This window comes from Diceros bicornis, chromosome 2 (genome assembly GCF_020826845.1).
Source record: "Diceros bicornis minor isolate mBicDic1 chromosome 2, mDicBic1.mat.cur, whole genome shotgun sequence".
Classification (NCBI taxonomy): Eukaryota; Metazoa; Chordata; class Mammalia; order Perissodactyla; family Rhinocerotidae; genus Diceros; species Diceros bicornis.
Window position 1 is genome coordinate 10,935,079 of NC_080741.1, and position 11,865 is coordinate 10,946,943.

General features: G+C 41.1%; 1 protein-coding gene across 3 annotated transcripts in view; it reads right to left on the reverse strand.

Annotated features, from left to right (window-relative positions):
• Nucleotides 1-9,964, reverse strand: part of U2SURP (U2 snRNP associated SURP domain containing) — a 48,375-nt gene extending 38,411 nt beyond the window's left edge. For all 3 annotated transcript variants that reach the window (XM_058551490.1, XM_058551499.1, XM_058551482.1), the window contains exons 1-2: nt 9,811-9,964; nt 700-744 (exon numbers count right to left, since the gene is read on the reverse strand). In XM_058551490.1, the coding sequence (XP_058407473.1) occupies nt 700-744; nt 9,811-9,855 (90 nt within the window). In that variant the 5' untranslated portion in view covers nt 9,856-9,964. The remainder of the gene's footprint in view (nt 1-699; nt 745-9,810) is intronic.
• Between the last annotated feature and the right edge of the window lie 1,901 nt (nt 9,965-11,865).

The following is an 11,865-nucleotide window of genomic DNA, read 5'->3' on the forward strand; positions in this document are numbered from 1 at the left end:
TGCACCATTAGTGCAAATGTCGACACAGTGAAAAAGGCAATTAATGTCTTAGTATTATTACAAAACAGTTTTGAACTCTCAGACCCCCCCTGAAAGATTCTCAGCAACCCTCGTGGGTCTGAAGACCACACTTCGAGCATTGCTGTAATAACATATGTAAAGGAATGTTTATTGCTTTTATTATTATTATTATTATTTATTATTATTTATTATTATTATTATTCAAAATGTCAAAAAGCTTTAAACAGAAAATATATGCCCATTAACAGAGAAATACCTTAATAAATAAATGTACCTCCCGCTGTGGAACATGATGATGCCATTAGAAAAACTAGATTAGAGCTATGCCTGTTGACTTACAGAGATTTCCAACAGGTGTACTGTGCAATGAGAAAAGAACAAGTGTGTATAACGCAAACCACAGTTGACATACAAGTACACACATTTATGTATGTGCAGAATTTTATAATAAAAACAAGTAAGGAAATATACATACTAGGTTTCTAACATGGTTTGAAGGGGCCAACTTATACAAACAGAACACAAAAAAAGGAGGGCACCTAGCAAAAAAGGTGAAAGAAAATAGCCACATATAATATAATCATATTTATTTATCAAGTAAAATCATAAGTATAGAGATATATACAAAGAGAAATTAAATTTTAAAGAAAAAAGACAAACATTGCCTTTTATACTCACATGTGCATCTGAGGATCCAGATGAATGAACATCTGATGATCTGGTCTAAAAGTATTAAAACATAAAAGTCAATACTTAAATGACCAGAAAATATCTTACCATGCTCACAAAGCAAGTATTTCTCACGTTATACAGACAATCTTCCCAAACTTATAATAATTTCTTCTCAGCTAATAAAACTGAACAAGGGCACTCTCTGACTTACAAAAAGGCTGTGATCCAAAATAAATGTACAAGTCAATTCTTTAAAAATCAGAATGCGGGCCGGCCCGGTGGCTTAGCAGTTAAGTGCGCGCTCCGCTGCTGGCGGCCCGGGTTCGGATCCCGGGCGCGCACCGACGCACTGCTTCTCCAGCCATGCTGAGGCCGTGTCCCACATACAGCAACTAGAAGGATGTGCAGCTATGACATACAACTATCTACTGGGACTTTGGGGGAAAAAATAAATAAATAAATAAAATTATAAAAATCAGAATGCATATTTCCCAAAATATGATACAAATGATAGTAGGATATATCTGAGGCATAGTTACCTTTTTATGCTATAGACTGGAAACTTAAACCACTATTTTTACTACAGATTTTTTGTGCAAAAGTTCTTTCTAAGTCATAAGATACACTGTTTACTGCCACAACACTGACTGAGCAGCAACTTCTCACTACACAGCAAAGAAACCTCCCCCGCTTTCTCCAACCACCCAAAGACATATAAGAAGCAGATTCTAACATCAAGAAAATCCACACATAAACCCTTCATGTCCAGTAAAAGGTACAAATTCTACTGCAGAAATAGTTCAAGAAAAACAAAATCCTATTATCAAATCCCTGATGGGCCACAATTTGCAACTTGTTTTAAGGGGCTGCTTCTACTTCTGCATGCCACTGCTGCTGACTGTTGCACAAGGAAGAGTTCAGTCTTCAAACAATGGCAATTTCCAACAATGTCAACTGTTAAAATTTCATCTTATTTTTTCTTAATTGGTCTACATTTCAGATTACATACAGCTTACAATAATTTATTTGGTTTTTCACTACGCATCTGAGGACAAATAAGCCAAGCTGCAAAGCTATTAACTAAGTAATATGTGGTATATTTCTGAAATTTTTACTTGGAGGCCCAGAATTTAATTCTGTCACTGAGTTGTTCTTACTTTTCAAGGTATTGGGTAATGAAATTTTACTTATTTTTATTTCTAAGTGTTAAAAGTGAAATCAAGAATCTTGAGATCACAAATTTCTCACCTGACCCTAGCTCTCAGTTCCAGATTTCAAATAAAACGCACAAGATGTTATATTCATTTTTAAGAGAAAATTGAAGATTTGTATGATATAGAAAAGAGTAAATACAATAAGATTCATATAGGTCCACGCAGTATTGCTTTATTTATCTTGTCTAAACATAAAGCTAAGGACAGCTGGTCAGATTTTCATACTGAATCAATTTATTCCTCTGAACTCCACTGTATTGGGCACTAGGCAAAGTCAGTCCAAGATAAAGCAGCACTGAGACACCTCCCATCTCCATTCTTTCTAGCCATCTTTTCTCCATCCTCAACTCTTATTGTGTCCCTCCTCATTCACTTTCTTTTCCCAGCTAACCTTTCTTACCAAGCAAGATGGGATGGAAGAAGTTTTTTGACATTTAAATTTAACTCTGTGAAACACACTATGAAGCACCGTTTGAAATGTCCCCATTTGCAGACACTTAGAAATTTAAAAATCCTAGAGAATAACTCCTCTTAGAAAAGAAAAAATGTTCAGTCAAGAGGCTGAATGCACTGGGGGGGAAAAAAAAATCAAGTGCCTTCCAACATACCAGTATTAATCTGCTAGGTAACAAAAATAATGCCCTAACCATAACAGTAACAAAAAATATAAAACACTTAGAAACCAACTAAAGAAAAGTACACAACCTGCATAAAGAAACACAAGCTTTACAGAAGGATTCAGTTACTCAAGTCACCTTTTGAAAGGACTCATCATATTCCTGGGTAGGAAAACTCACTATGAGACAATGTCAACTATACCCAAATTTATTTACATATTTAATACAATTTCATTCAACAGTTCAAAATCGCAAAGGGAAATCTTTGCAAGGGGATTGCCAAAAATAATTATACAGTTCCCCAAGAAGAATAAGCATGCAAGAGCAGCTAAGAATGCGTTAGCCTTTCTTTAATCTTCTATGCCACCACATCCAAATCGTCATTTCTAGGATTTAAAAATAACAGAATGATGTCATTTTACTACTTGCTAATCTGAATGACTTTGAATAAAACAGCCACTCTAGATTTTAAAAAATAAATAAATAAATAACAGAATGGCTTAGGAAGATGCAGCAGCTGATCCCAATTAACCTAAAATGGCACTAGTCATATTTACCACACACCAGACATTTTCCACTGATACACAGCTACAGCTACACAGTATTCAGAATGAAACTTTTTTAGGCTTAAGAACAGTTAGAGAGATGCAAATAGTAGTTAAGATTTAGAAAGAATAACTAACTTCTAAAGCTAGTGGTCCAAGTCAATAGTAAATGGAACGCTACTTCAGAAGCTTGAGCCTCTCCCTCTTCTGAACCTGTAACTGAACTATACTATTTGTCTTGGGTTTGGGTTTTAACTTTTTTTTAATGAAGAACAACAAATTAATGATGCTTAAAGATCTTCTGAAGTCTACAGCACAACTCCTCAGCGAAATGAAAAGACCCAAAAGCAAGAAATGAAAGGGCAGAATAAGAGAGATCTGAGGCGATAAAGAAGCAGACACAAGAGAAACTTATCTCAGCATAGGGAAAGCAGATAGCATAGATGTGAGGCAGGAAAATCCAAAGGAAAAAGGATCATTCTGATGGCTGCTGAGGAGAAAAAGGTGAAGCCAACTATGCTATGCCATATGGCTCTATATCTTGGTGACGGAGAATAAAAATATTTTTTCCGGCTGCTCTACTTTACATGAAAAACCCCCACATTTGAGTTTTCAGATTAGCAAGCTATCCACAGTAACATTCCTCCAACACTGCCATTCTGCCTAGTCACCTCTCCATGCCCATTTCTGTCTCCTAAATGTCTTCTTTCTCCTCTCCTCCTCTAAAGCATCAACTTACATCTCCACAAATTTAAGTCTCTCCCACAGGAAGCATATCAACACACCTTTATTGTACTGAGATGACTCCCAATTCTTGATCTTCAACCTTTGTCTCTCTCCTGGGTTCCAATCTGTTCTCAAACTACCTCCTGGACAGCTTCACCTGAATGTCTGCAAGCTCCTCAAATCCCATGTATCTAGAATTCCTCCCAAACTAATTTGTCCTCTTGACCTTCTTATTTCTGACACTGGGTCATAACTCTCAATCACTCATAATCTGGAAGTAGTAAAACGTTAAGAGCACAGACTCTGGAATAGACTTCCAAGTTTTAGCACTTCCCAGATCTGTAACCTTGGGCCTACGTCCTTCATCTGTAAAGCACCTGCCTCATATTGTTCTGAAGGACAAATACAAGTGAAGCACTCAGAAGAGTGTTTGGTACATAATAAATATTCAATAAGTATTAGCAGCAGCAGTATTATAACAGGGTCATCCTGGACTCCTTCCTTACCCCCCGTAAGCAACTGAGTCAAATTCTGTTCACCCCACCTCTAATATGGCTCTTCTACAGGGACCCTTCTTTTCCTTTCCAAAGACACCATTGTGCTTCAGATCTTCCCTTTATTCAACCATTTTCCTGGGCAACCATTTACTGGTACTGTGCCTTGCATGAGAGATATAAAGTAAAATAAGACATAGCTCCTGCTCTTAGGAGCTAATAAAAGAGACAAGTAAAACAATATGGTTATGCCACAAGAGCACAGAGTGCAGGTAAATCTTCAGAAGAGTGGGAAAGATGTCAGGAAAAGCTTCCCAGAGAAGATCTGAGGTGAGATTTCTAAAGCAATCCTCAATAACAGCAGCACTGCAATAATCTTCAAACTGGTCTTCCTCACTCCCAAATCCTTCCTAAACTATGCCCACAGAATGGCTTTCCTAAAGAACCTTCCTGCCTCAAATTTTCCATGGCTCTCTAATTTTATTCCGCAGCATTCAAAGCCCTCCACAATCAGTTCAAACTTACTTTTCCATCTCAGCTCCTTTTATTCCATATGCAAGTGCCCTATGCACTGGCTAAATCAGACCATTTATCAAACCATTTCCCAGCAATTTATTTTTCTTCACCTCACTCACCTCTTTTTTTACACCCCTATCTCTACCCTTCAAAACTCTGCTCGTTGTTCAAAAGGACTCAATCAAATTCCTCTATGCTCCGAAGCTTCTCCTTCCCCACCCTCCATTCAATCAACTGTCACTTCTTTCTCTACACTTAAACACTTCTGATAGCTCTGGCCTTGTAGTATTAAGTGCTGACTCAATTCTTTCACTAGACAGCATGCTCCCCAAAAGTGAGTAGGGTCTTATTTAATGTTTTCTTCCTCAAAGCCAAGCATAAGATCTGGCAAGTGATGAGCCTCGATATACTTGTTGACTTAACCTGTTGGAACAAATACCTACCCAACAAAATTACACTCCACAATGTCAACATACACTATGCTGTTCACTCACTAACAAGTAGGAGCTACCTAGCTTAATATCACTCTCCAAGCCAAACCAAAGTCCACCTCTCAAAAACCTTTCTAAGATCGCTGAGACATGCACTATGCATAATAAAGTTAAATAATAAACCTGAAATGATCTTTAAAATTACATCCAAAACACTACCAATACATGAAAAGTTGTAAGAACATTTTGAATGTCCTGTAGTTTATCTAAACTGAAAGGCCTAGTGAAAAAATTTAACTCCTTAAGGAAGAGACATCTAACAGTACCAAAGGGCCTCAAGTGTTATAGGCAAAGCACTTCTTGCTTTCAAAAAAGTTACTTCAGCAAATTATCCAGCACATGGCTGGTCTGCAATAAAATGCTAAAGCTACTTAATAATAGAATAAGAGATAAATCATTTGTAATATTAGTGTTTTCAAGTTTCACATCCTGTAGCAAGTTTTTATTTTTATTTCAAAAACTATGCTCTTTGGGGGCCGGCCCGGTGGCGCAGTGGTTAGTTAGGTTTGCACACTCCACTTCGGCCGCATGGGATTCGCAGGTTTGGATGCCGGGCGCAGATCCGCACACCGCTCGTCAAGCCATGCTGTGGCAGGCATCCCACATATCAAGTAGAGAAAGATGGGCACAGATGTTGACCCAGGGCCCATCTTCCTCAGCAAGAAAAGGAGGATTGGCAACAGATGCTAGCTCAGGGCTAATCTTCCTCTCACACACACACAAAAAAATTATGCTCTATAAAATGAGGTAGAGAGGCAGGAGTCTTGAACTTGCAAACCAAATGAGCCCTCCTCTCATTTGCCAGTAAGGCAAACGGGTATCTTTTATAGGTTAACTTTCCAGGAAAAAGAAAGCTTCGGGAATAAAAAAATCAAAAGAAAATAAAAACTGGACTTTCAGAAAACAATTCAATCCAATAAGATAGGAATTTTTTTAACCATATCAATAGTCATAGTCAAGCACCAGTGCTGCAAATACTCAAGCTTCTAAAGAGCACCAGTCAAAAAAGTGGAAGTTCTGAGGGCTGGCCCCATGGCGTAGTGGTTGAGTTTGCACACTCCTCTTTGGTGGCCTGGAATTCGTGGGTTCAGATCCTGGGCACGGACCTACAAACCGCTCACCAAGCCTTGCTGTGGTGGCATCCCACATACAAAATGGAGGATGGGCAGTGGATGTTAGCTCAGGGGGAATTGTCCTCAGCAAAGAAAAAAAGTTCCCAAACCAATTTAGCACTGACTGCATGTCAAGGAAGCTAGCAGTATTTTCTACTTTGTTCATTTATCTCTCTAACGCAATTTTTGACTGTATGGTAAAAAAATAAGCATTGTCACAGAGCGAAGTAACAGGGCACACAATTCAATTATATTAGCAGTATTACCAGCACAGGAGATGCAGAAGGAAAGAAAATACCACATTCCCTTATATCCTCATTATACTAAGCAAGCAAACAAAACAACTCTTAAAATCAAAATAATAAATTAACTTTTATAAATTAAATTCTAAAGAAATATGTTTAACAAATTTCTAAGCAAACAGTTATAGGCTCTCTCTGTCTCTCGTCGCCAAATCAAAGCTACAACATGGTACCAACACCCCTGTCCCCCAAAGTAATGTTTTAGTCTGGTGATAAACAAGAATAAATGTATAGGAAAATTTTAGCTCATTCCTAAAGCATTTACTGAATTTCTACATTTGCCAGGCCTTAAAATGAAAAGTACAGCAAAATTACACAGAAAATAAAAGGGCCCGGCCTCTCTTCATCGGGGACAGCTACTCATAAAAGTAAGTCATCTGGCTATAAATACATTAAATGTAATTTTTAAAGCTAGAGGAAACGGTAGAGGTTATCTAATCTATTTTATAATTAAGACACGTCAAATAATATTGCCATTGTCAATGGCAAAAATCTTGTATATTGCACATTTTAAAATTAACACTTTCCTCGGTGTCTAGAAATATGATTAACAAGCATCCCTACCTATATCAATGAGGATTTAATTACCAAAGAAGAAGAATGAACACGAAACAGAAGAATCTGTTCACTCCATCTGTACAGTAGAATATGTCATTCATCTGCTCTCCTCAGAGGAAGGGAAATCAAATCACAGAGATCAAAGGCTAGAAATTCCAAATACTGTAGTATTAGTCAAAATCATCTTAAGACTCTATTCAATAATTTCTGGACCTGTGTTAGAAATAAACAACAATCTGGGCAGTCATTATGATAGTTGATGACTTCGATTCTAAATCTCAAGATTAGAATTTATCCTGATATTTTGAAAAGTACTTTTTATTTCCTCTATAAACAAAAAGGAGAAGGGAAAGAAACTAAGACACTAACTCATTTAATCCTTATAACAATCCTGTAAAAAAGGGATTATATCCATATTATAAATGAGGTAACTGAGGCTCAAGAGTTTAAGCAATTTGCCTTAATATCACAAATATAATTAATTGCCAAGTCAGAACTTGAATCCAAATCTCGTTTGTTATCAAAATCCATAATCTTTCTACTGCATCATGTATCCTCCATATTAATGGAGAAAGTCACGTCAATACCATTTGAGTCCTGAGATATTCTCTTTTTACAGATATCAGTAGGAAATCTCTTTTTTGTGTGTGTGTGAGGAAGATCAGGCATGAGCTAGCATCTGCCATCCTCCTCTTTTTTTTTTGCTGAGGAAGACTGGCCCTGGGCTAACATCCGTGCCCATCTTCCTCCACTTTATATGGGACGCCGCCACAGTATGGCTTGCCAAGCGGTGCGTCGGTGCGCGCCCGGGATCTGAACCAGCGAACCCCGGGCCGCCGCAGCGGAGCACACGCACTTAACCGCTTGCGCCACCGGCCGGCCCAGGAAATCTCTTAATAGCATCAACTGATGATAATCTAAAGCAATATAAACTGAAAAGATTACTGCAAGACCCAACAATTCACTTATAGAGAACAGCCACACACAACCATGAGAAGTACTAAAGAAGGAAGACAACACATATATTAAAAGGTTTTCAATGTATCCAAGGCCTCAAATAGGAGATACTTAAAATATTACTTTGAGAAGAAACAAAAGTTGTGAAGCTTGTGCGTCAATTATTATGGATGTAGTTAGCTTTTGTAATAGTTCCCTAATAGTAAGCAGGGCTGTTTTTGTCATGAGTCTGTTGAGGGGAAGTGGGCAGAGAGAGGTACCCAACTATTCCCCTCCTCCTCAAGGGGAAATGTACTGGGGAGGGAAGAAACTAACAAAGAGCAGACACAGGATGTAAAGCAGCCAAAACTGGCCTTGAACCATAGTTTCTACATAACTAAAGGATGTCTGATAAAGCCATTACTAACTACGAACTAATTATGAATATCATTCACCAAACGGCGTACAAATTATGATTTATTAGAAACTGAAAAAGCAAATATAAAATGAGTTATGTTTCTCAGAACAAACTATAAACGCAAGACTCGCCCCTTCTACGGTAAACTTAACTTCCTAAGAACCGACTTATAATCATACACACTCTTTAAGATGTAACAGTCCCTGTTTAGGTGTCACAAAACTTCCTGCATCTGCATGAAAAAGCTTAACACCTACTTCGGACAGTATCTATTACTTTTAATCTCGTGTTCGAGATGAGAAACAGGGCAAAAAAGGATTAAATGACCCGCCCAAGATAGCAACTAAGACCTGATAGTAACCACAACTAACTAACACTAAACTACTTCTACAGCTCAATGGTTTCACAATACGTGCACACAGTTCCCTGTAAACGCAAAAGCAATTTGCTAATTTTAGGTGGCTTCCAAGTCCACGGAAGTTCTCCTTTCAGTGGAACACGCAACATAGAGACGCAGGAGTCCTCGAAAATGAGCCCTCAAAACAAGAGCCCGCTTTACGCTTGCTCTCAAGCGAGGTGAGACCACGTGGAGAGCACAGTATTAACCTTGGCGATGCAGCACCGCAAAGGAGCGCTGCTCCCGCCTCTGCACTTCCCACCCCGCGTCCCTCCGCCACTGGTCCCTGCCTCTCAACTCGCGGCCCCAGAGGTTATTTATTCCCTGGAGGGCGTGAGGGAAATCGAGAGAGGCCGGAAGCTTGTGAGATCCAAAACCAAAGAACCGAGGACAGACAGACAGACCCATGAGCACCAGGGAGCGATTCCCGCCTCTCCCCGGCGCTGTCCGGCGGCCCCAGGGCGCAATAAGCCGAGACACACGGGCGCGTTTTCACGGCTCCGGGCCTCGATCTAAATCCCCGATTTCACTCCAGTGCCGAGCGCGGGCCGAACTCCTCACGCCACCACCCCACCCCCCGGGCCCGCCGGTCTCGAGCCGAATCCAGGCCGGGACGAAGGGGAGACACCAGGCCTCTCAACCTGCGCACCACCGTGCGGCGGCGCCCCGGCCGACCGCCGCGACCGGAACGCGGACGCCCACCCCAACCTCCTCCCGCTGGCCAGAAGCGTCAGTAGACCCCACACGACAGTGACAGACTCACTGACTTACGAAGTCCTCTAAGAAATTACCTTTGAACTGGCCTTCTGAGATCCGCCTGGCGTTTTGTCCGCCATCTTGCGCTTTGCCCCTCCTTCGGCGGCGACAGCAGCACGGGCGAGTCGAGCGCCGAAAGAGCGGATCTCAGCGGAGCCCGCCGGAGGCGCCTGCAAGGCTGAATAGTCGACTGCGGAGATGAGGGATTCGAGCGGCGCTGCGCCACGTGACTTCCGGGGTCAGTCCTTCCCAGGCCACGCCCACTCCCTTGGTTTCCGTGGGTGTCTCGGTTGTTGGTTCGGTTCCTGGACCCGGGAAGTTAGAGAATGTCGTCGTCCTGACTTTGGGGGGCCGCTGATACTTCACTCTTTTCCCAGCGCCAACTCTTGATGGGGGTGAGCCAGTTTTCTTTCCTGGGCGAGGAGGGAACGGGTCGTTAAAGAAGAAATGCACTGGTCAGCTGGGGGGAAGCTTTTCAACTCCGAAGATAAGTCTGGAGCCAACTGGAGGGTCCGGCTCTCCAGGGACAAAGACGGTGTTTGCGCCGCCTCGGGAGCTCACGCCCTGGTGAAAAGGGCAAACTTGCCATCTGCTCCAGTCACTGTAAGATAGAGTTGTGCCCGGCAAGCGGAGAGGAGTATTTGACTCAGCCTGAGATTCCGGCAGTGGGGAGATCCGATAGACTCTTGTTTGGGGCATCTACAAAATGGGTACCTGCAGAGAGAGGGTGAATGAGAAAATCATAAATAGGTGGCTTTCTAAATCTAGCAAACGCGTAAGTTATGTATCGTTTAAGAATTACGTTTTACAGTTTAGTATTGTTTTCATTTTTAAACACGTAAATGGAGGGGAGCACCGCACACTTTTCTGTACTTAGAACTTTTTTAAAGTTCTTAATAGGATCTGTCTTCAAAGAAGGAAAGCTTACTTGAGAAGGTCATGCCTGAACCGAGCCAGGCAAGGATAATGGAAAGGCATTCCAGGCAGAGGGAGTAGTTGGAATAAAAGCTTGATGGCATGGGTCCGTACAGCCCACTCTGCAGGCACCATAAGCAGTCAGGTTTTATTAGACCAGGTGTAGGGAGGGACGTGGCTGGAGAGGTGGATGGGAGCAAGATCACACGAGCCCTGAGGTTACCAGTGTGCTTATGAGTTAGAACTCAGAGAATGAAGAGTGGCCTTCAACAGGGTTAAGTAGGGCTTTGATGTGGTCAGATTTGAAGTTTTAAAAGGTTGCTCTGGGGACTTGGGGAAGGAAGAAAGAAGAAGGGTTCATAACCTTCTCTCTCTAATTCATTTATTCAAAATATTTTTGAGCCCCATTTTGTGTATAAAAGCCTGCCCAAAGTGTTGAGAGACTTACAGACAAATAAAAACACATTTGATTTAAAATCAATGTGTTTTTAAATCAAATTATTTAATGCAGAATGGGGGAGACAAACAAGGGAAATAACACTATGCAGAATTAAATTGATCCTGCAAGGAAGGATCGATAGCTGTGGGAACTCTGAAGAAGTAATTAATTCTGAGGGTAGGGTTGGGTAATGAGATGGGGGAGGTTTCACAGAGAAGGAAGCATTTGAGCCAACTCTAAAGAAGTAAAATTTTGTCTGTTGGCTGGTGGGAGGGCAGGGAAGGGGAGGTTGGGATGGTGGTGAGGGAAGCACTTAAGCAGGATCTGACACGTGGCAGGCCCTCAGGGAAGATTAATAGTCATATGTGGCAGGCACTGAAGAATCAGCAGGTAGGGGGTCTGTTCTGTGTGAGAGGATGGGGTAGAAGAACACACGATAAGTAAGCAAACAAACAAGAAATGATCAGAAAGTGACAAGTGCTATGCGTTGAAATTAAAATGGAATGATGCTTTGCAACCTCCAGTCCAATTGAATTTGTTTCCAGTCTCAGATCTTGTCACACTTTTTCAATTCTGGGCCTTTTCTCCCACCCTTGTCCTGGCCTCTGAAGGCTAATCAATTTTCTACTCTTGTTGAAGATGTCACTTCCTCCAAGAGGACTTTCAGACCTCCCTACTCCACCAAGCCTAAGTTAGAGACTCTGCTTCTGTTTCCATAGGAACCTATACTTTCCCA